We start from the raw sequence: 23726 nt of genomic DNA on the forward strand, positions 1-23726 counted from the left end.
TGTCAGTCCCGGTCAGCAGAAAAAGGCATGGGATCATGTCGATCTCTGGAGGAAACATGGAAACAGGGGAAAGCAACACTTACCAGAACAAGTACCGATCAGGTTCTTCGCACTCCGTCTTGCCCTTTGACATCATGACCCGGAACCCACTTTCGATACACGGCTCCACGACATTCAGCCAGCCCTGCTCGTTCTTCCCAAGCCCATTCTCCTCTTCAATGCCTGCTGCGTAGAGCTGCCAATCCCGAATCCGATCAACCATCCACCCGTTCATGTCAAATAGGTACACAGTCCCACCTTCCCACGCCTTCGCTGCCTCGCGCAGCTTCTTGTTCCATAGCTCCACCGTCTTTACGATATCTTTGTATCCAGCTGCAGATTTATAGCCCGGTAAGAATGTCACATCAACCGTCTGCGTCAAGATGATCTTTAGTTCGGACTCCGAGTCCCACTGCTCAGCGAGAATATCGAGCTGGGCAATGATCGTTGCGATACGTCGCTCGACTGATTCCTTGGCGGTGTCGTAGTCCTTGTTGATAAAACTCCAGATATCCCATACACCAAAGGAGACCACGAAAATGGTAGCTTCTTGGCGCGTACGCAGGTCTTCCCTGGCGAGTTGGGTTGTGGCGCGCGACTCGGCAGCTAGCCATTCTGCGAGCTGGGACTTGAAGTCTGCAAGACGGGTCTGAGACAGGCGGCCTAGAGGTTCGAGCTCTGAGTTGTCGACTACGGCGCCGACGTTTTTGCCTCGGAGGAGCGGGTTGGCTGTTTGGGCTAGATTCTCTTGGTGGCAGGAGAACTGGTAGAGAGTCAGACATTCTATCTTGTTCGGGTTTCACTGCTCCCCCCGAGACATTGGGGTTCGTGGTCCGTGGCATGGTCCTTGTCTTACCATTGAACAGAGCCAGTCTGTCCATACTTTCCCCTCTGGCTCGTTTGTTTCATTGTCACTCCATGAGTCGCCGAAGACGACTAGCCGCTGGTCGAATGTGGCCGCTGCTTCGAACTGACCGGATGCGAGGGGAATGATGTCGGGAAAGCGGCGGGAGGTTAGGAACCAGGCCGTTGATAGAATCATGCATGCTGCGACTGCGGATAAGGCGTAGAATCGGTTGAAAAGCCGGACCATCTTAGGCGAGACACCTAGGGCCAGCCGGAAGTGTCTTCTTGGGTCTCTTATTTCTTGAGGTCTTGGCCGGAGGATAAAAGAAAATCGCCACCACGCCTCCGATGACCGCTATACTTGCCACTATGCGATACGCAATGTGATAGAAAGCCTTCTCCAGTTCAATCTCTGCGGAGAAAATATGACCAAGCTTTGAAAGAGGATCGTCCGGAGATTACGACGAGATGCTCCACTCGGAGTTGGAGAACCGGCAAACTCGGTAGCGGGAGCCACTGAAATAGGAAGAGGGTAGAATTCAACTGTGTACAATGAGTATAATGGTTATAATGTATAATGTAAGGGGAAACAACTCTGCCCCTAAAGGTGGGCAACTGTGAATGTATGGCCGCGTGGCTCGGGCGAAGTAGATTGGGCTAAGCTTCGAACGGGCAAATCATCGCGTGCGCCGGCTTAATTTGACGTCTAAGCGTCCAGACGCCACACTATTGCTCGACTATGCGGAATTTGCGGAATAGTGGTGAACTGGGTGCTCGACTCGCTCCCCCTGAAGCTACATTGCAATGTCTCGTATTGGGTGTTTTATCTGATCCTGGCTGACTCGGTGTATGAATGGCCTTGAGCTAGCCGTCCGATATTCAATTGCCAAGACATTGTATAAGAATCAATCCCCCAAACTGAGGGGTTCAGAATGCAGCATGGAGAATCAATGACTTGGTCTATTTCACTTGTATACTAATACTCCGGAGAGTATAGATATGCGATGTTGAAGAAACAACGTGCGCTCTCAAAATTATGATTGATTGGGGTTGAAAGCCACTTGGAGAGTCAAACCTCTTCTTTGATCGTCAAGCTATCCGACCAACACAAGTAAGTTGATTTCATGTATCATGTATCATGTATCATATATCATGTATCATATATCATGTATCGATGCCCAAGCTCAATATCTGTGAGTGTCTCGGCTGGACACTGTCATAGCCGAAACACACATTGGACCAGCTTGATAGCTCAGTTAGTCTCAGTCTGGTTCAGAAGTTGCAAAGAAAATCCAAAAGAAGATGGCGTTTTTATTCAGGATCATCGTGTCAGTATCAAGCCGTGAATAATGTGAATAGTTGGTAGTGCTGAAGGATTCCAGATCTGTCGATGCTGTTTGTATTAGTTGAGATCAAAATAAAGCCTCCAGCATGAAGAAGGCAATCGTGGATGTTCCACCCTTTGACGATGGTTGCATTCGGAGGGTTCAAATGCCGAAAAAGGACCATCATCAGCAGAGAGTCACATGACTCATCACCTGACCTGCAAGCGACTCAAGCCCTATTCCCACGTGACTGGCTGGCACACACGTGACCCGCCCACAATCGCTCGCTAAAGCCGCCGAACTAAAAAAATCCACAATACAGATCCCTTCGACGACAACCTCATCCGTCGACAAACACCCGCGCTACCGTCTTGACCGCGCCGCCTCCGTCAAGATGAAGCTCAACATCTCCTTCCCGGCCAATGGGTCCCAGAAAATTATCGAGATCGACGATGAGCGCAAGCTCCGTCCCTTCATGGAGAAGCGCATGGGCACCGAAGTCAGCACTCCCCATCCCATTCCCCGACACGACGACCAACTTGGAATCTTGAAAAAGAATACACGCACACGATGGAGAACAACAGGCTAATTGGGATTTGTTTTCGAATAGGTTGCCGGTGACGCTCTCGGTGATGAGTTCAAGGGTTACCTCTTCAAGATTACCGGTGGTAACGACAAGCAGGGTACGCAACCACTCCCCTGTCTCTGGATCACTTGAGACTTGCATTAATCATCGAATCAAATTGCTGACAATGAAATTACAGGTTTCCCCATGAAGCAGGGTGGTACGTACACGACCGCACAACACCTGGGGAAATAACAAAAAATTATCTTCCCCAGGAACACACCATGAACGCATCATACTCATCGATTCTCTACAGTTCTCCTTCCCACCCGTACCCGTCTGCTCCTCGCCGACGGCCACAGCTGCTACCGCCCCCGCCGCACCGGTGAGCGCAAGCGCAAGTCCGTCCGTGGTGCCATCACCGGTCTCGACCTCTCCGTCCTTGCTCTCGCCATCGTCAAGCAGGGTGAGGGCGAGCTCCCCGGCCTGACCGACACCGTTGTCCCCAAGCGTCTCGGCCCCAAGCGTGCCACCAAGATCCGTCGCTTCTTCGGTCTCGACAAGAAGGACGACGTCCGCAAGTTCGTCATCCGCCGTACCGTCACCAAGGAGGGCAAGCAGGACTACACCAAGGCCCCCAAGATCCAGCGTCTGGTCACTCCCCAGCGTCTCCAGCGCAAGCGCCAACGCGTTGCCATCAAGCGCCGCCGCGCTGAGGCTGCCCGCGATGCTGCGTAAGAACCCTGCCCTACCCCCTTGTCTTCTGAGCATACTGAAACTAACACCCACTAGCAACGACTACGCCAAGCTCCTTGCTGGCCGTGTCCACGAGGAGAAGGCCAAGCGTGACGAGCTCCGCAAGCGGAGAGCTTCTTCCATGCGGAAGTAAACTTCCACACCCGCGGTTTTATGATTTCGTTCTGCGGCGATGGGGTTTAATGGAGGAGCTTCACGTCTCTGGGATGATTTGAGGGAGATTCACAAAAAATGAAGTCACTCTCAGGGGCGCGAAGGTGACATGTCTGATAAGAAGAAAAGGGACACAAAAAAGAGACGGGGAACAGGTTTCAAAACGTACAAAGCAGGCGAATGATTGATACTCCCTTGTGTTTGGCTACGGTGATTACGGGCCTCGGGAGTGGCGATGCAATATCTGTGTTGATCCTTTCTTTTTTGACTACCCTTTTTTTTGAATGGAGTGCATGCAAATTTCAATATCTGTTCTGTCAATTCCTGCTCTGCTTGAATTTGCTGTGCGAATGAGTAGATTGTATTCGGGTTCCGCGTAGTCTTGTAGGGAACATGAGTATATATATTGGTCGTATCCTTGTTGTGCGAACCCACCAGGCATGACGCTACTTGTCCATGGCATAAACTAGTTTCGTCATGGACGCACTCTAATTCCCCCACATCCATCGTCCGTTATAACGTTTTATCCCAATCAGTCAACCCTTCACCTGGGATGTACGACCATGTCACGTGTCACGTCAGATTATGAGTTCCAACAGTACTACAGATATACAGAATTTCAACCGAGATACACCATATCAATTTCACGTGTAAATGACCAGCAAGGTCTGTATGATCAAACCAAACCCCATCATAGCAAAAGCCTGTACAAAATACAAAGTACAATGGATGCAAGATGCATTCAACCCCCACGGACAACCTAGAAGAGACACAAAACCAGCACTGAAAGCTGGCCTCTCTCCTCATGAGGAAGAGAGAGCAAGAAAAGGAAAGCATAATAGAACAATAATAAAACACTCGGGGACTAAAATCCTCGTTGGGCTAATAAAAAAGGGTCATAAAAATCGTATTTTTGTTTCCCGCTCACCCCACAGTCTAGTGCACATTCAATAGCAGCACCAAAACACCCGTGGACTGATCCTCCGTCTTGGTATTGATGGAATCATTCATTTCTGTCTCTCAGACTTGTGATTTACCCCACGGTGTGCGAGAACAGGAAGCTAACCGACTCGCCGTTGTGTGTACGCCGGCATGCCTCAGCCAATGTAGGGCTAATGTCGATGGTCTTGATCTTATCACAGCGCTCCTGCTTGTCACCCAGGGGAACAGTGTTGCTCACAATGATGCTGGAAGTACGAGTTAGCCATGGATATCACCGGATGACTGAGAAGTGGAGCGTGGACATACCGCTTGAGGCAACTGCCGTTCAGGTTCTCAATGGCCTTGCCGGACAGGATACCGTGGACAACAATGGCGTTGACTTCGGTGGCACCGTGCTGCATTACGGTCTCAGCGGCCTTGGCGAGAGTACCGCAGGTGTCGGCCATGTCGTCGACGATGATGGCAACCTTGTCCTTAACGTTACCTACAAGAACCATGCGCGAGACCTCGTTGGGACGGGCACGTTCCTTGTGAATGAGAGCGAACTGCAGGTCCAGGCGATCGGCAATCGCAGTAGCACTAAAAAGAATTATGCATTAGTCCCCCGTACTATCTCCGATCTATAAGTCTCAATATTGAAAGTACTCACCGCTTGGCACCACCAGCATCAGGACTGACGATGACACAGTTGCTGACATCGAGGTTCTCGCGAATGTACTTGAGCATACTGGGCTCCGCGTAGAGGTTGTCAACGGGGACATTGAAGAAGCCCTGGATTTGACTGGCGTGGAGATCCATGGTGATAACGTGGTTGCAACCCGCAGTCTGAAGCATGTTTGCCATGAGCTTAGCGGTAATGGGAGCACGGCTCTTGTCCTTCTTATCTTGGCGGGCGTAGGGGAAGTTGGGGATGACGGCGGTGATGCGGCGGGCGGAGGCAGTCTTGCAGGCGTTGATCATGATCAGAAGCTCCATGAGTCCGTCGTTAATATCGTTAGGTTTCGTCGATTGGAGAATGAAGACTGCGTCATATCATGAATATGTGAGTCGGGTTCCTTCAGTCAAGGTGGGGAGTAAGGTGGGATGTCTGTACCATCTTCGTCTCGCACACTTTCACCGATTGTGACACTGGTCTCTTGGTTGGAGTATTGCAGAACCATGATTTTGGTCAACTCAATGCCGAGACTAATTCAAGATTAGCTGGCTGGGATTGGGTTCACTTTTCTGCAAGTTACATACCGATCAGCAACGAGGTCGGCAAGCTCTGGGTGACTGTTGCCAGTCAAGAGCTTGATGGAGTTAGTCGACATATTGCAGGATGAGTCCTCTGAGACACGAGAGAGAAAGATCTTCAAATCGAGGAAGCACAAACACAATCTTCTCCGCGATGACCGTGTTCGGCTCAAAAAATCGTTTCCGCCTCACGGCCCCGCATGACTTTTTGCAGTCCCGTGACGGGCTCACCGCCTGTGATTACGTCCGATATCTACCGGTGATTTTATGGTACTGAAACGGTACTTGCAACAGAAGTAACCCCACCCACAGACTAACGTGTGAAAGTACATTGGAAAAAGGTGTTTGCAAAGTCATTAGAGAACGAAATAAAAATGCAGCAATCTAAGTACAGACATAATAGAGAACCTCGAAACAATAAGGTTGACCTGCACTTCAACCAAATCATCCGAAGTCTCTGTTTTCAGCTCATAAAGAAATTCCTCCACACTGGCCTCTGCCAGCATCTTTTCATACCCTCCTCATTCATCTCCAGTAAAAAGGTTGCCATAAGAATTGAGAGAAGAAACGCCATGGAATGCTTTCGCTTGAAACCATCGTCATGTCGAGCATCCGGAAACCGCTTTATGCAAATCCGAAGTACTCGCTTCCGGCAGTCATAGCCGTGTAGAGACGCTGGCGGAGATCCTCATAACTTTCATATTCAGGAAGATCAAGCTCTGTAAGTAAAAGTCAGTAATTGCACGGCCTGAATGAATAGATAGATGGTGTTCACTTACGGTTGAAGCATGTGTGCGAGCTAGGAAGACGTTCCTTGTTGCCATAGTCGCGGTGAATGTTGAATTTGCTCACACCATTCATACCCTCAAGCTCCTTGAAACCATTGAGAGGGACCTTACTGGTTCCAGTAACGAACTGTAGAAGCTTGGCTCGCTCTTCCTTATCGAACGAGCGAACAGCACGCCAGAACCATTGGATCTGCGAGGACGAGGCGGAATAGTTGTGGTACTCAGTATTGTTCTTCCACTCGTCAACTTCAATCTCAGGAAGACCGGAAATCAGAAGTTCCAGCTCCTGTTCGTTGAAAATGGAGATCAAGTCTCGGGGGATAATCTCGTGGAAGCCCTTTAGGAAGTTGTCCAATTGCTCACGGACAGACTCCACTAGACGGTATTCAACTACACGCTGAACGTACTGCTCCTTGTTCTCCTGGGTGACAGGGATATCGTGGCCACCCGGGATCAGATCAATTACCTGCTTCTCGCCAAAGTCATCGGTCTCAATGGCAAATGTCTCGGTAATAATATCGGTAATGTCGTTCTCCAGCATCCAGAGAAGGGACTTGTAGTAATCCAAGTCGAGAGTTTCCATGTCCTTGATAGACACAGATCGGGAGAGGATGTTTTTGTAGACAGCGCGGCTGAAGTGGCAGTCAAGAACGCGGCCTTCGTACAAGGCCTTGCCGATGATACGTCCAATGAACTTGAAGAACATGAGATGCTCAGAGTTCACACCACTGAGACGGTTGGGGTGGAATGTGGTCCGGTCGGAAGCAACGGGAATGAACAAAGCGTAGTTAGGATTAAACATGCCACGGGCAAGGACTTGGAACCATTCTCTGGTCACACCACCGGCATCGACACCTTCCTCGCCGTGGAAACGTACATTTAATTTGCCATACTTCAACTCATCCGCGCTCTTGAAGTACAAAGACTTGAAAGAGTCAAGGAAGACTTGGTCTCTCCGCACAGAAAGCTGGAGAGGAGGATGAGGGTGACGAGGCTCGGCACCACGGGAATGGACACGACGAGTGAAGTAGTTGCGCTTGTTATCGAATTCCAGCACCTTGGGATTCTTCACCAACAAGGAGAATGTACCGCTCATCAGACGAGGGTTCTGGCGCACAAGCTCATTGAGGATCTTGCGATGCTCCTCGGTGAACTTGAAGAAGAGGTTCTCCATGCTGAGTCCATTGTCAGCTGGGGCACTGTTCACAGAAAGTTCACGACTGCCACGAGACAGGGGCTGATCCTTGAGAGTAGTGTTCTTGCAGACAACCATCAGTGCCTCGATGAGAGGCAGGAGAATAGTAGCCACGTTCAGCATGTTCTCCTTTTGGCGGATAGCAGTCAAACAGTCACTGAGCTTGGTCCACAGAGGGCCGAAAGTTGCGCTCTCGTAAAGTCTCTTGAGCACATCTTCCTTGGGGGCAGACTCGGGCTCACTGCCCTTCGACTTGTCGACTCGAGTAGGATCAAATAGGTAGTCGAGAGCGGTCAAAATACGCAAAAGCTTGGCCTGGTCCGAACTAGCGGGCGAGAACTTGGCCAGAGCCAGACCTTGCATATCGGTGCCAGTCTTAGCCTGGTGGATGTGAGGGAGGAGATCTTCCAGGTCACCCAGAATAGTATCACTGAGAGCCTGAGCTTGAGCGACCAGTTCATTGCCGATCACATCGCGAGCTCCGGGGACAGCAGAAAGGTTGTTGATAGTAGAAAGGGTATCACGGAACGTCTTGCCATTGCATTCACGGGCTGCAAGAATGTGAACAACCAGACGGAAGTTGTGATCGGGAACGACAGGAGGCTCAATGGAACGCTTCTTGCGCTTCTCATCTTCAGCGGGCTCCTTCGACTCCTCGGGCTTCTTGTCGTCATCTTCTCCACCCTCAATAGTCTCTTGACCAGTGATTTCGGTGGTCTCAACGGTGGGCAGAGGGGCATCGGTCATAGATGTATCCATACCAGAGTCGCCAGCTTGAGCAGGTTCTTCAACAAGACCCTTGACTGGCTCTTCGGGCTTTTTACCCTTCTCTTCTTGACGCTCCTTCTCGCGGCGAAGGAGAACAGTAAGCGGCTGAGTGATGCTGCTAAGGAGGCTAGACAATTGCTCCATGCAGTTAGGGCTTTCCATGATCAACTTGCGGTCCAAGAGAGAAAGCAGAGCGTTCAGGGCGAACTTGTTAGCTCTGTTCTCCTTGCCCTTGCCCTTGCGGAATGCCTTCAACTTAGCGGATGAGGCAGAGTCATGCTCGGTCAAGAAGAACCAAGCGATGTGAGGATTGAATTGCGACAGGAAGGAGAGTGTTCCAAGACATTGTTGAATGACCATGATAGGGGTCACGTCGTTACTGACACTGGAAGAAGTTTGAATAGCCATGTTTCGCTTGACAGCCTGAGGGGTCTTCTGTGCTCCGGGTGCCTTTGCACGCAAAGAGAGGTGAGAGAAACTACGCTCAATTGCGGTAGAATCAACACTGCCATCCTGCAAAACCGACAGAAGAAGGCTGATCACCTCACTGCGGTTTTGGCGGTTCTCACAAACGTTATGGAGAATGTCATTCAATTGATGGCGAGCGTTACCGTGGAGAGGCATGAACATGAGTCGAAGAAGAGTTGCAACACCAGCCTTGTCGAGCATCTGCACAATTTGACGTCTCTGCTGTTTCTTTGGCTCCCGGTCTCCAGAAGGCTCGTTTCTTTGTCGGTCAACGGCGGTCATGTCACCGAATTGAGCAATGCGTCGGCCACCACCACCCATGGCGCGGGCCTCAGTCAAGTACTCAGGGCCCAGAGTTGCAAGAACATCCTCTGGCTGATCGGCAAGGACAGCCTGGCGCAACGAAGGGTCAAGGGTGGCAAGGAAGCTGGCAGCGTCCATATCTTCGGCGTGAGCAGGAGGAGCAGCTGGACCACCAGAGCCGGCGCCGGCAGTAGCACCAGCACCAGCAGACTGAGCCTGTCGACGGGCAGCATCACGTTCGCGTCGGCGTCGATCAGCGGCTTCTTGCTGCAACAGTTCCTCACGAATCTCGGCAGGCAAAGCCTCCAGGAATTCTTGATTGATCTCAGTGGGCTCCTCGCCGGCGGCGGCAGCTTGGGATCGCTGTTCGGCGAGTTGTTGCATGATAACCTCCTCGCGGAGTTCCTCTGGCAGAGCCTCCAGATACTCAGGGTCAATTTCAAGACCGGTGATATCGAGTTGGCGGCCTCTGATGTTGGTGTGAACCCGAGGGGCAGGTTCTGTCGGCCGGGCTTCGGGTTGGGATTCAGTGGGAGCAGATGAAGCGGCTTCAACAGGAGGCTCAGTTGGCTGGACATCCTCCATAGGCTCATCGACTTGAGCAGCTTGGCGTTCGGCTTGACGCTCAGCTTCCTCTTCTCTCCCTCTCAGCTTCGAGACGAGCATTTTCTTCCTCCCATTTGCGCTTGGCCTCGCGCTCTTCGCGATCTTGCTGGGCGCGCTCTTCTAGGATGCGCTTGCGCTCCTCTTCGAGTTGCTTGGTGCGGATCTTTTCCTCGACCATTGAAGTGGGAACGAGGGCTTTCATGATGGAGTTGACGATGCGCTGGGTTCTCTCAACATACTGGGTGCTGAAGAGAATGCGGGCCTCCTCCTGCCAGCGGGTCCGAGTGGTGCACAGACCAAATTTGACGGCAGTGTGAGGGTCATCACCACGAGTGCGAGCTGGAGGTCCTGACCCACGAGGGATTCCAAGCATATCTTGAATGCGGCCGGGTAGGACTGCACGTCTGTCAACATGGACATGGATACCGTCTGGACGAGTAACCACACCAAAACCAGGGGAAGCTTGTCCACCAATAGCCTGCATTATGGCGTTCATGAAGCTGATGGGGCTGTCCATTGCAACAACTCGGCCACCGGCCTGATCCATGGTCTGGCCCCAATCAGCGAATGGGTCGGCATTGGGTCCACGAGATGAAACGGCGGTTTCTGGACGGTCAGTTCGAACAAGTAGAGGGTTAGTTCCGTCATTTTCTCCACGCGAGGGAAGCTGGGTTCTGTGGACACGTTGATAAGGCTGGATAGGAACGAGACCAGAGCCGCGGCCCGGCATAATTTCGGTAACAGCAGCCCAGGCTGGGGGCGCGCCGCCACGGAAGCGGTGGTGGTGATGTCCAGCGCGAGGCATTGGTGGCTCGTCACCTTCCCATCCCCAGGGCTCAAGAAGATCGTCATCTGTTAAGTGAATTAGCAAACCTTCCATGCAGAGTCTGAGTCATTATTCATTACCTTCCATATCACCGAAGGATCCTTCCTCGCCGTCGAATCCGTCGATGTCATCTTCAAGTTCGTCCATTTCGTCTTCATCCTCAACTATACGGGTGGTCAGCAACAGCGTTGAAAGCTGGCGTAGAGCAGGCATGACTGCATTGATTGCAGTGAGTGCTGCAGTCAATGTTGCAGGGGGTTCTGCAGTTGGAGGTCCTGCGGCTGGAGGGTCTGCAATAGGGGGGTCTGTAGTAAGGAGGGGTGGCGCACCATCTTCGTCGAGGTCATCGAGGATTTCTTCGTGAATGTCACCGCCGAGACCATCTCCATGGAGATCATCAGCACCTCCAGCAGCCTCATTGAGGGCACGGAAGAGGTCGCCAATGCGGTGTTCCTCACCGTGACCACGGTTCTGTCTTAAATCGGCCATCTCATCCTCGTACTGGTTCATCATTTCGACCTCTTCTTCATCTTCAGTCATCTCCTCGCTCTCCCATTCATCCTCCTCTCCGTCTTCGAGACTTTCGTTGTCGCGGTCTCCAGGAATTTCATCGGCGTACATATCATCATCCATATCCGAGTGGTCGTCGTCTTCATCGTCGTCGTCCTCATCGTCATCATCGTCGTCATCATCGAGAATGACTTCAACTGCATCGCCAGAGAGGCCTTCGATTGGACCCACGCCATCGTCATCTTCATCGCTGACGACTTCGCCATCATCTTCGGGCATATCTTCATCGTAGTCCATCTCCTCCTCATATTCGTCTTCGTACATGTCCTCGTCTTCTCCCTCGGACTCCTCGCTGCTGGTCTCTTCCTCGTGACGGGGTTCAAGCATACCCAGAGTAGAGTGACGGAAAAGATCGGGTGTTTCCTCACGTTCGTCTTCCATGTCAGAAACGGAGGTTGCCGAGGAGATCTCATCATCCTCGGTTTCACCAAGGGAAGAAGAGATATCGGAGTTCTCACTCAAAAGAACTGCGGTTTGAGTAAGCTTGTTTAATGGGCGAAGAATGTACTTTATGACACGCTTGGACGAAGGGAAGTTCAAGTCGACGTCAGCAACCGAAGCAGTTAGCGCCGGAATGAAGTGCTTCTCGAACATAGTCTTTGCAAGCTGTCTGGTTGAGGTTGGGAAACCTGCATCGTTGGTGAAGGAGTAGCCACTGAGCATTTTATCAAACAGGTCGGCAAGAGACATGAGCTTGGAATATTTAGCGTCCAAAGGCTCATTTGAGGCCATTGCGTCCTTGTAAGAACGAAGGGCATGCTCGAGCACAAAGCGGCGGACGAACGCAAGCTCCGGCTCGTCTTCCTCATACTTGGGCTCAGTGCGACGTCGGCCAACACCACCAAACTCGCCAGTTTTGGTGCAGAGAGCAACAAGTACTTGCATGGTCCATGTAGATGTGATGCTGCGCTTCTTGAATGTCAAGGTCTCATCATGCTCCATGGTACCAAGTGGAACAAGCACATTCAACAAGTAGTTTAGAATGCCAGAGCGTGGCTTGGAGGGAGTAGTAGCCAAAGGATCGGCCTTGCGAGAGAAGTTAATGAACTCGACCTTGGTACGATTGTAGGAAGAGAGAAGTTCAGTTAGACACTGGAGAAGCAAGCAGCGGTAAATGTAGATCGGGTGGTCATCTGCCTTGAATTGGGGCTTATCTCCCTTCTTCAAGCCGCGAGTTGGCTGTGCTTCGGTGGTGCTAGAAACCGAGGGCGCAGGTTCATCTCCAGCCATCTCAACGTCAGTTTGAGTATCAGACTGCTGGTCAGCAGTCTGCTCTGAAATCTCAGGGGCAGATTCTTTGTCGTCCACATCCTTGTAGGACAGGAGCTCGGACAGCAGGTAGTGAATGACACCGTCAGGATTTTCCACAACGGGCGCCTTCAATTCTGTATTTTTGGCCGGTGTCTTGCCCTTGTCCTTCTCGGTGTCCTTTTCTTCCGTGGTGACAGCTTCAGCTGTCGCAGATGACTCAGGTTTGTTCTCCTCAGACTTCTTGGTTTGACGTAGGCGATCTTGACGTTCTTTGTCGGCCTTGAGCCCAAGAACTTGGGGACGAGGGTTAGGATCGAAGCGTAGCAGCCGCAGCTTCTCATTTGTTACTTCCACAAAGATATCAGGGGCTCTCAGCACCAGGTGATACATCTGACGCACGTATCCAGTGGTGTCAACCTGGCGTGAAGTCTTAGACTCAAAGTTGGCAACAATTTCACTCCGCATAATCTGGCGAATAGTAGCTTCGTCTTCAACAATGTGGCGGAGAATAAGCATGAACGCGCTTTGTAGCTTGTCGTTGGTAGCACTTGAAAGCTGCTTGACCATGACAAAGAGGCGTTGGAGATTACGCTTCTCCCCAAAGCGAGCAGCGATACTACGCTGGCGAGTGAGAATGACAAGAACACGGCAAATGGAAAGCGCCAATGTGTCATCCTTGCCCACTCGGGGAAGAATCTCAACAAGAGCTTCAAAGAGCTGGGTCTTCTCATCGGCTGACACAAGAGGCTCTTCAAGTTTTGCGGGCTCATCGTTACCAACGGGATCGTCAACACTGGATGGTTGGGCCCAGGAGATCTGAGGTGGCTGGCAGTCATCAGACAGCAGCTTTTCAAGGATAAGAAGAACATGTCCAACCCAAGGGAATGATTCCTGATCAGCCTTCTCAGGTGTTGGGAGTTTGATGAATCCAAGGAAAGTCGAGAAACAATCCTTCAGCTCTTCGATGGTTGCAGTGTACATTTCACGATCTTGAAGGGTGAGTGCGAGGATGTGGGCATAGGCGGCAATCTTCTTGCCGGCTGTCTGGAAGTTCTCCATCTGCAGGGAAACCAGAGATTGTACAAGAGTCTCTCCGATGTCACGGCGGAAACTCTCTGGCTCTGGGTGCTTCCTGATGGCTGACGATATCAGGTCAGACAATTCAAATGAGACATCATGATGTTCGTTGAGGATGTCCAGGGCGCGCTCAATAAGATTGGACCGAATGTTTTCCCTCTCAGCTTCAAGATCTTCGATAGTGATAACCGAGCGGGTTTGGGCAGGAGGTTGTCCTTCAGAGGAACTTCCTTCGGCAGGGCGAGGCTCGGGTGCACTCTGGTTCGATGACCCAGCGCGATCATCACTATCCATATCGTTTCCATCGAGAATTCTGCCAATGTTTCCAGATGGTGCGTCAGCATCTGCATCTCTTCCAGTTACCAATGTATCAATGCGGCGCATCGAATCAGTCAGTGGCCCGCCACTGGCTTGTGCTAGAAGCATGGTCAGAGCAGAGCGTGACAAGTCGCCGCTGGAGAAAGGCGTAATCTCATCGCCAGGATCCTCTAGGGTGTCAATACCGGGAGCAGCCTCGGGGGTACCAGTTTGGATGTCATTGGGATTTGGGTGAACCCTAGGAGGGTTTCGGACCCAGCTCTGAGCCTTGCAGTATTCTTCGGCAGCATTCAAGACGTTGTTACAACGATATAGGGCTTCTTTGTTGAGATCAACATCCTTGAAACCTTTATCTACCAGGGCGGCGGCTCGGTCTTTGTGGACAACGAATGGCTTCTTGGGTGTCTCTGCCACAAGAGGTCGCACATCTGCCCTTTTAATGACATTGACCTCGTATTCGCCATCCAGCGATGCCCGCAGAATATCAATCAACAACCTGACGATGGGGCTCGATGACTGAGTAGCAAAGTCCGAGTTCCACATGTCTTGAGCCATGGGCAGAATTTCCATACGAAGCTCAACCAGGAATTGACCAGGCTGAAAGTGTTCGGGGCGATCGCGGTCGCGCTCGGGACCGGCCAAGGCTTGTGTCTGGCTAGAGTCCACAATGTATTTTCCAGTAGCCAGATCAGCGAAGAGCCCAAGAATAATCTTGATTCCACCATAGCCCGAGGCAAGCCGGTTAGCAAGCTCCTTGTCCTCATCGGGAATGGATTCAGCAGATGGAAGAGACTTGATGTCGTTCAGGAACACGTCGCAAATTTCTTTCAACAGCTGGAGACCGTTGTTCTTCTTGAACGCGATGAGAACCGATGTCAAGTAGTTCGAGCTGGGACGCTCCGTGGGGATTTCATAGAGAAGGTGGGAGAAGTGCGACAGGACGACAATCAGATAGGCGAACCGATGTTTGGGGCTGTCACTGGAGTTCGCAGGCTTGAATTCCAATTGGCGAATAACACCCTCTGCCATGGCCTCTGCAACCAAAGTACCATTCTGTCTCTGCTTCAGGAGAGGATCCAAGCGGCGTTTGCCAATAAGGCCAAGTCCGAGGTTGTGCAGGAATCCAGTAATAGAGGTAGGCAAGGCACTGAGAAGGTAACGAAGTGTGCGAGCATTCTTGAAGTTGACGTTTTCTTCATCAACGGGAGCGTCGTCTTCCTTTGGTTCCTGGCCTGGTTGAGCTTGGCCGCCAGGCTCCGCAGCACCGGAGCTTTGGGGTCGAGAATCGGCGCCAGGGGTTGCTGGAGGCTCCTGTGGAGTAGTCTTGGACTTTCCAGAGGCGGACTTGTCAGCAGTCGCCTGTGTAGCCTTCAGCCACTTCTCGGGAATATTCTTCTCTAGCAAGATGCCTTCCCACACGCAAGAAGCAAGAAGATTGCTCAGAGAGTTAATTAAAATGCAATATTGATCCGCGAGGTTGACTTGGCCAAAGATGGAAGTATTTTGGCCAGGTCGGGTTTGGTACAAGGGCAACGCGAAGGTCTCACGGAGGACATCAGTCAAAAGAAGCACGGCATTCAAGTGTCTGACAAAGAATGTTCCAGACTGAGCAGCGGCGGTAGGTTCCAAGACGGGGTCCTTCGAGTCTGCAGGCTTAATCAACGACGTGAAGAATCCAGATCCACTGGGTGCAGTCCAGAAAGCTGAAAGATTCTCCACTGCGTGCTGGGCGCGGCGAAGGAGAGATGGAAGAATCAGGTGAGGCTTTGTCTCTGCGAGCATGTGAATAAGAACCGTAATCTCCTGGTTAGCATTGGTGCTGTGGAAATCGAAAGCCAAGCTTTGAAGCGTTGCGAGATCTAGGAGGAACTCTGCGCCGCCAGCTTGGATGAAGGCAGTACAGTTAATCTGGTTTTCGAAGAAGGCACCCAGGAAACGCATGGCAGGGAACAAGTAGTCGGTAGCAGTAAGACCATGTTCGTCTTTGTCTTTGGGCTCGAAGTCGGGACCAGGCGAAGGAAGTACATGACTCAGGTCACCAACGACAAGCTTAGCGCCATTGGGTAGATCGTGGGAGTTAAGCTGAGGAGCACCCAAGGTTGCAGGGTCATCGACTGAGGCATCAGCGGGTGTGCCGATTTCGCGGAACAACGAGAAGATGTCTCCGGACAGACGCTTATTGCCGTCAGCATCCTCAATCCACATCTTGGTCCCCATTCCTTGCTCCCAGGCCTTGGTCCGACCGAGAACGTTGACACGGGCAGCCATGACGAGAACAGCAGACAAGATAGAGGTCTTTAGTGCCGGGTGGTGTCGAACAAGCTCATCGAAGGTTGTACCTAGAGAACGGACAAGTTCGGGGTCGTCTTTCAAACACTTGACATGATCAGGGTTTTCAAAGATCTCGAAAAAGCTTTCAAGGGCGTCGGAAGACTGGAAAAGGTCCAGACCAGAAGAGTTCAAACAGATAGCTCCAAATGCGGAAGGAATGCAAGCAAGAGCATCAGCTGCGGACATAATGCCAGGCGCAAGAGGGGTACCCTTTGGCCTGACAAGTGTGTATTCACGGTCTTTCTTCTTTTCCTCGGACTCAGCAGCAGCCTCTGCAGTGGGCGGCTGAGAAGCAGATTCGCCTCCAGCTGCAGAACCCTCAGGCTCCACCGCAGGGGGCTTTTCGTCAACTTGGAGTTCACGGCCCATTACAGCAGCGAGAAGACTTTTGCTGAGACCAGCCTCGGCGATGACAGCATAACTAGTAGGTTCATTGTGAATGAAGCTGCTGAGAATGTTGACAGCAGTGCTCCATACATGCGAACCGAAGACACGAGCATTCTCAAACACAAGGCGGAGAGAAGTGAGCAGCTGGGGAGAGTCAATCAAGTTGCGTAGCACACGATCGAACCCTCCGCCATTGTGCTGCATGATGTGGTTGACGAAACGGAACATCCAGCGCAGTGTCTGTTGCTGGAAGTATGGAATTTGATAATCCACAGATGGGTTCTTATATTGAGCAGGGAAACCCTCGCCTCGATTGACTTTTTCAAAAGCGGTCTTTGTTTCGTAGTCAATCAGGTCAGACATTGCGTCGAAGCCTTTTGAGGTTGTCAATGTTCCCAGGGCATCCCGGACTGCATGCACGAAGGTGTCGAGGAATTCCATGATGCGGGAATACACACGGCGCGATTTCTCGTTACGCAGATTCAGGATGTCAACAAACATAGGGATCAGACCAGCTGCGACCAGAGTGTCTGGTGTGCGTGTGCTTGAACTTGGAAGGGTGCGCAGGAGTGCAAGCAAAGCATCACGCCATTCATCGTAATAAACAGCATCAGTATCCTCGCCTTCTGCGCTGAGTTCAGTGACCATTTTCCGGGTCAAGAACATGAGAACACCATGGTTAACATTGACACTCAAAGCTGCACAGACATCGACGGCGCGAGACTTGTGTTTCGCTAATGAGTCCAGCGTCTGGATCGCCAAAGTCTGAACAATTCGAGAGACCTCAAGGTCACCACTGGCGCCGAGATGAACCAGTTCAGCCAGCTGGTAGGCAAGCTGAAGGCGTTTCGGTTGCTCCATGTCATATTGGAGGACTTTTTGTTGGAAAGCGTTCTCCGGCTGAACATGGGCCAAGTTAGTTACTGCAAGAGCCTTGATGGACAGAATCTGCTCGCGAGTAGCACGAGAGCCTGTCAATGCCTTCGCAACTCGTAGTTTGTGGAGCAATTCATATTTTGACTCAATGGGCAGGTGGGGAAGATTCGCCGCAAGAAGATCCTCCAAAGCTGCAGAAGAGACCTTCGAGTAGGAGAGTTCAAGGACCTTGCCTCCACGGGTTGCCTCATCTGCCTTTCCGCCTGTGACTGGGGTAGCTGGTGAATCATCGACACGACTCAATTGAGAAGCGGGATGTGTGGCACTTCGTCGCAGTGGCGTAGGCGTAGTCGGGACGTGTGAGCCATGCTCGATCTGACCATGTTCGGATGTCGTTCTCGTTTGTTCAGATGACCCAGAGGGATAATAGAGAACGCGAATATCGCCCCATTCCTCCCAGCCTTCACTGTCACGTACAAGAGCGACCAATTCATTGGCATTGACCTTCGTTTGAACGGTATTCTCCTTGCCTTTGGCGGAAATGGTGGGAGAAGAGGTGGGCTGCGCTTTTCCGGCGAGGAATGGACGTGGGAAAGGTGCGGCGATCTTCTGCAACTTTTCAAGGTCAAGAGCATAGTGAGATTGCAATACTGACTGTTGGTGAGCGCCACGCTGGCGGGAGTGATATCTTTGGGCTAGGCAAAGAGACAGGCGCAACGTAGACTGGAGAAGAGATAGCGAAGTTGTATTCAACAAGTCACCTAGGCGATCGCTGCTGCTGTAGAGACTGCGGTTACCACACTTCTCGAGCAAAAGACGTGAGAATTCCAGAATTGCTTCCAGAAGCTCTCGGTCTCCATCGGGGCCGTATCCCAGGCCATTCAGCTTGGCGTCAACGCCCTCTGCCGGCTTTTTGCTCTCATCAGCTGAGTATGATTCCTCCAGAACACTCCGAGTGAACGACTGGGATTGAGGACCAGTGTTGAGGAAGTATTTCTCGACGGCCGAGGCCAGAATCTCGTCGAACCGGTCCAAGACATTGATCCAGTGGTAGAGATCACCGCGTGGGAATGGCCATAGCTTCGGGAATGTGTTGAAGAGGGACGGGAGCTCGGGAACAGGAAGACTCGTTGCACGACCTATGAATTCTTGCAAAAAAGGTGACTGTAGAGAGAAGAAAAATTTTTAGTTGGGTTGCACATCAGGCCGCCGGAGGGTAACTCACGATTGTAGCCTCATGCTTTTGGCTGGCTACTTTCTTGATTCTCCCCATGATAACTATCGAATCAACAGTCACACATGAGGAAGTGTTGAAATTCCAGGAGGCTTATCCCCTAGGAAGTGGGGTGGGAAGGTCGTGAAGACCAGTGTCGCGGAGAAAGCGCGAGAATGCCTGATGACGTTTTTGGTGCTGGTCTGCCTCAACGAAAAGCAAATCCAATCAACGCAAAGACCCACGGGTCAATATTCGGTCAGGTAAAGGATTCCAATCGGCGAAAGTCTGGGTTGAAGTTATTATTCAATCGTGGGGGAGCTGGCGAATTAGAGAGAGCTCAAATCTGAGAGATGAGAGCTGAAGGATGAGATATCGGTTGGTCAAAGCTGCCAGGGAAAACGGGTGCAGGTCGTTCGGCCCTGAAGTTCTGACGCAGAGGGGATATCCAAGGTGGAGGTCAAGAGGAAAGGGTGAAGATAGAAGAGAAGAGAAAGGAAGACCAAAGGGAAGATTGAAGCTGGACCGGCAGATGGAAGGGCGGCTCTGGCTGATTTCCCCCGCTGGGCCTGAGGCAAACACTTCTCGTGCCTGAGGGTCTTGTTTTACATATGATGTCAATGTTCCAATTTTTTTCATCTTTTACTTGGATCCAGCAAGGCTTTGATAATTCAAATAGGTATCAATTTTGAGAAGACTCTCTGCCAAACGCAGGCTAAAATAACGTCGGGAAAAGAAATACATCATATCATGCAGATAAACACCATCGCCGTACGCAAATTCCTCAACTCAGTCCCCTTTACTCACGTCTGGCGGGCAGATTTCCGTCCCACTGGATCTTCATGGTCATGGGGAACGGAGAGAAGCTACTGTGCTGAGCATCCATGTACATGGCGATTCCACCAAGGCCATCGAGTCTCTTCAGGTGACCTTGTTGGCCAGGGGCACGGCGGAGGTTATCCAGCTTGCCTAGAACCTTGAGCATGGTAGACATCGCAATGGGACACATCCTAACCCCGATGCATTGGTGAGGACCAAAGCCAAAGTGAGTGTACAAGCTCATGTCACGATCAAGACGGACCTTGTCGGGGTCGGGGAAAGCGACAGGGTCACGGCCTGCAACAACCTATGAGTTGGAAATCCGTTAGATCCGAATGCTGACATGGAGGGGCGTTCAATCAGGGAGACGGCAAGGACTTACTAAGTTACAGATGACCTCCTGACCAGCCTTCAGGTTGACGAACTGGCCATTGTCCTCCACGGTGGTTGGCTTGGACACAACTCGAGGCAAGGCGACAGAGCAACGCAGTCTAGCACCTTCCATGAAGCTGGATGCAGTCAGTATTGGCTATCATTAGGATGAAAGAATGGACAACTTACTATCGCACGAGAATCTCATCAGCCTCGGGTGTGTCCTCTCGGGACAAGCGCTGGATCTCAAGCAGGTGTTCAGCTGCTTCGTCAGAGAGATAGTAGTCAAGACACTGGGAGAAAAGCTGGCCCTGGTTGGCAACCAATGCACCAGCAGTGGGGAGAATATGCGACCACACAACGTCCTTGACTGGCAAACCGCTGTCAAGCAAGCGCTGGATCATGTGAACGCCATATTCACTCAGAATATCATGACGGTGAAGACGGCTAACCACAGCGGAGATAAATCCACTCTTGGAGACAACTTCAACGTTCGCCAACGTCAATTCACCCAGCTGCTGCGCAACCTTGCGAGCAGTCTGGCAAAGCTGGAAAGACTTTGAGACATCGACATCGTAGAAGATAGAGGCAAAAATCACAGCCAGAATCTGGTACAGTTCCTGCTCGCTGAACACACCTCGTGGGTTAGACTCAGTCTTCAGAGACAATGAAAATACGCTGGAACAGAAGTTGACTTGAGCAAGGTTGGCAACATCGCGGACGATATCAACTTGGTTGACTCCAGCGACCTTGTATGAATTGCGCTCTAGAAGTTTCAGAGTGATATCCTCATAGAAGGATCGCACTTCAGATTCCCACTTGTCCCGGTACAAAGCAGCGGTAAGCATCTTCCGCGAGCTTGCATTGGGAGGGAGATCGCCCGACAAGGCAAAGGCCCGACCATAAGGACGGCCACTGTTCTCCATCAGGAATTGGATTTTATCACCCCATACGACCTTGAAATTCTCTTGGTCCTTGATTATGTTTTCACAGGCACTGTGAGAGTTGATGAACAGAGCCGGGGCCTTGTAGAAAGGCCGGTCGAAGCTGTAGGACTTCACTGTGCCAAGGTTGCTCAGAATTTTGTGGTTCTCATCAGGCACAACCATGGGGAAGTGGGCGTAGACCGAGTCACCCCGGAAATGGTTGGGGAACGCCTTCAAGGCCAGCTTGTAGAAGACTTGGCCGCCGTCAATGGAGTCGTCATTACTGATCTCGTTGAAAGCCCAGTTTGTAAGATGCTTCGGGGTAAAGTCCACAGTGTAGAATCGATCGCCACGAACAAGAGCAACCGCATCCGAAAGAATGGCCCTGGAGGTCGTAAAGTTGGTGCATAGACCGCTGCCCGGAGCCATGGCCTGCTTGGTTTCTTCGACGATAAGTCCTGGGTACAGCTCGACTTGATCAGGGTGGTCGTAGAAGTGTCTAAGTTGATCAGCAATGTACGGGTCCGAGTTGATCTCTTCGAAGCTCTGGTAAGGAGCCAAATTGAAGTATTGGCGGAACTCATTCAGGGTAGCCAGGTTCCAGGAGCGGGCTTGTTTGATACCAAGGACCTCAATGTTTCTGAAAACTTCGGGAACATTGAGAGAGCCGAAGGCTCCAGCAGGATCTTCAACACTCTCCTGGAAGATTTTGACCAGATCATTATCGTCAAATGATCCATTTGCTTGGCGTTTCAGGCCAGCAAAAGGGCGTTCGTGGGGATCAGCCGGAAGCTTTGACTCCCATTGTCTGAGACCTCCGGTAAATTGCTGCATAGTGATGGAAGTTGGATCCTGACATTGGAATAACTCTTTGTACATGTCCTCAGACCATTTCTGGTCACGGGCCGAGATGCAGGAGTGCCAGCGATAAACCAAATTAAATTCGGCCGATGACTGGTTTCCAGTGGCCTCGGCAGCAGCTTGACCGAGCAAGCTATCCTTGATATCTGCACGAGGGTCCAGACTCCACACACTGTCAGTTCGGTTGACATTAAGAATGGTGCGGACATAATCCTTTAGAATGATGTTAACATAAAGTCCACCAGTGACCAGGCGTGCTGTCTGGAAAAGATCGTTCTCCCAAGTAGCAAGGGCTTGACTATTGGACACATCTGGCTTCGTGAACCGACCACCTTCATTGATAGCAGCCAATTGTGTAGCAACAGAGTTGTGGAAACGGTTGAACATAATCAGCATGACACCAACACCAGGTGGGAATCCCAAGATACGCTTTGTAGAAAAGCAATCCGGCTTCAACTTTCCGTCTTGGAAAGTTCTGACTGCATCTTGCTCCTGCTGGTTATTTCCATAGAGGGGAGCGAGGTCAAGGTATGAGGAACAAAGTGACTTGGTTTGATCCCTGGGGTCGGTCTGGAACAGATCTTGTTGCTGTCAGCTTCACTATTCATCCTTAACGGATCAATACTACATACCGTGGATAATGATAGAAGCAAGATAGAACAACACACTCGAAATCTTGTTCGGGTGTTCTTTGAACTCCTTGCGTGCCAAGAGGCTATCAAATAGAGCCTCTGGCTCTGGAAGAGCGGCAGGCTGCATTGTCTTTGGTCGAACAGACCGGGCATAGTTGGTATTAGCGGCTCCAATTTGGGGCCAGAAGGGATTCTAGGTCAGGTAAGCTGGGTTCACGAGGCTCGAGATAGGTAGATCATACGTTTCCAGATCCATCAGCTTTGCGGTAGGCAGATTCACGGCCAAGATAGCTATGAATGATCAGTACTTAGAACCATCTGGTCCAGTTTTATCAACTCACGAAATTGGCGGGTGTTCCAGATCTCCCCACAGTTGGTTCAGAAAAGTGTTGGTCAGCTCCTTGCCATTCTTAGATGTTGCAGGTAATCCAGCAGCAAGCTGTACGGTGGTTAGATTATTCAAATCGAGTTCCTGCGAGTAGACAAACCTGAATGACACGCTCCATGATGTAGTCTCGATCATTGACGGCCTCACCGGTGACGGCTGTTTTGGCGACCTCGGCCAGGGTTTTGGCATCTTTCAGGTCAAAATGAAGCAGGTCCTTGGCAAGACCAGTCACGGTTGGCGCTTGGATGTAGCTACCGTCGCCAGTCTGAGTAGGCAATGGCCTCAAGGCAGCGGCCACAACTTGCTCCACCTGGGCAATCTTGCTGCCATTGGCAGAGTCTTTCTCGCCCATTGTGAATTGAGGCAATATGGTACAGGGCACACAAAGAAAGTGCAAGTAGGGTAGGTGGCAACTTCAATCTGTTAGCGGGGGGAAGGGTTCAATGAGGGTGTGAAGCGCAACGCAGACTAGCTTATGCTGGCCACGGTATGGTTGTAGCAAGTCGCCGGGTTCAAGAAAGAAAGAAGAGAAGCAATCCCATGGGATGCACCGGGTGCAAAGGAGAAGAGCTAAGAGAGAGGGAAGCCTACCAGACACCTGAGACTAGAACAAGTCGGGGGAGGAACTACTTAGGTAGCGTCGCAATGATGTACACGGGAAAGAGGCAGCAAAATAAGAGCACCACCGACAGACAAAACAAGAGGTAGGAGAAGAAGTAGAGCATCAAAACATCATGCGACGCCTTGGGGGGAATGGGATTGAATATAAAGCAACGCGGAGTAATAAGCCCATCAGCCGAGCAGTACGGCTGAATTTCCTTCCAGCCGTGTGTCTCCATGGTCATTCTTAGCGTATTCGAACTCTGAGATGACAGACGAACGCCCCACCAGA

General features: G+C 51.3%; 5 protein-coding genes across 5 annotated transcripts; 1 reads left to right on the forward strand and 4 right to left on the reverse strand.

Annotated features, from left to right (window-relative positions):
• Positions 1 to 79: 79 nt before the first annotated feature.
• N7511_005805 (uncharacterized protein) lies at positions 80 to 1132 on the reverse strand (the record flags this gene model as incomplete). Its single annotated transcript, XM_057128182.1, has 2 exons — positions 80 to 802; positions 896 to 1132. The coding sequence occupies 2 exons, from the start codon at positions 1130 to 1132 to the stop codon at positions 80 to 82; spliced, it is 960 nt and encodes a 319-aa protein (XP_056984699.1).
• A 1472-nt stretch (positions 1133 to 2604) lies between these two features.
• N7511_005806 (40S ribosomal protein eS6) lies at positions 2605 to 3664 on the forward strand (the record flags this gene model as incomplete). The annotated part of the gene is made up of 5 exons (XM_057128183.1): positions 2605 to 2709; positions 2821 to 2893; positions 2975 to 2995; positions 3092 to 3509; positions 3568 to 3664. The coding sequence occupies 5 exons, from the start codon at positions 2605 to 2607 to the stop codon at positions 3662 to 3664; spliced, it is 714 nt and encodes a 237-aa protein (XP_056984700.1).
• Positions 3665 to 4646: 982 nt separating this feature from the next.
• Positions 4647 to 5950, reverse strand: N7511_005807 (ribose-phosphate diphosphokinase). Its single transcript, XM_057128184.1, has 5 exons — positions 5866 to 5950; positions 5720 to 5811; positions 5276 to 5648; positions 4933 to 5205; positions 4647 to 4871 (listed from the first exon to the last, which is right to left on the reverse strand). Exons 1-5 carry the CDS (start codon positions 5934 to 5936, stop codon positions 4718 to 4720), a joined length of 963 nt encoding a protein of 320 aa, XP_056984701.1. The 5' UTR covers positions 5937 to 5950; the 3' UTR covers positions 4647 to 4717.
• Positions 5951 to 6483: 533 nt separating this feature from the next.
• On the reverse strand, positions 6484 to 18896 carry tom1 (E3 ubiquitin-protein ligase TOM1; the record flags this gene model as incomplete). Its single annotated transcript, XM_057128185.1, is given in 5 exon segments — positions 6484 to 6578; positions 6639 to 10025; positions 10042 to 10839; positions 10894 to 18787; positions 18849 to 18896. The coding sequence occupies 5 exon segments, from the start codon at positions 18894 to 18896 to the stop codon at positions 6484 to 6486; spliced, it is 12222 nt and encodes a 4073-aa protein (XP_056984702.1).
• Positions 18897 to 19635: 739 nt separating this feature from the next.
• N7511_005809 (peroxidase/cytochrome P450 family protein) lies at positions 19636 to 23186 on the reverse strand (the record flags this gene model as incomplete). Its single annotated transcript, XM_057128186.1, has 7 exons — positions 19636 to 19962; positions 20038 to 20164; positions 20217 to 22395; positions 22447 to 22639; positions 22689 to 22737; positions 22788 to 22885; positions 22935 to 23186. The coding sequence occupies 7 exons, from the start codon at positions 23184 to 23186 to the stop codon at positions 19636 to 19638; spliced, it is 3225 nt and encodes a 1074-aa protein (XP_056984703.1).
• Positions 23187 to 23726: the final 540 nt, after the last annotated feature.

The sequence above is a fragment of the Penicillium nucicola genome, assembly GCF_028828085.1.
Source record: "Penicillium nucicola strain IBT 29836 chromosome Unknown utg000005l, whole genome shotgun sequence".
Classification (NCBI taxonomy): Eukaryota; Fungi; Ascomycota; class Eurotiomycetes; order Eurotiales; family Aspergillaceae; genus Penicillium; species Penicillium nucicola.

Excerpts from the sequence above, each read along its gene's own strand:
- N7511_005807 (XM_057128184.1), bottom strand. The coding sequence starts at position 5,936 with ATGTCGACTAACTCCATCAAGCTCTTGACTGGCAACAGTCACCCAGAG. Across the intron at positions 5,649-5,719 it reads AAGTGTGCGAGACGAAGATG|TCTTCATTCTCCAATCGACG; the intron begins GTACAGACATCC and ends GATATGACGCAG. Across the intron at positions 4,872-4,932 it reads AACGGCAGTTGCCTCAAGCG|CATCATTGTGAGCAACACTG; the intron begins GTATGTCCACGC and ends TCGTACTTCCAG.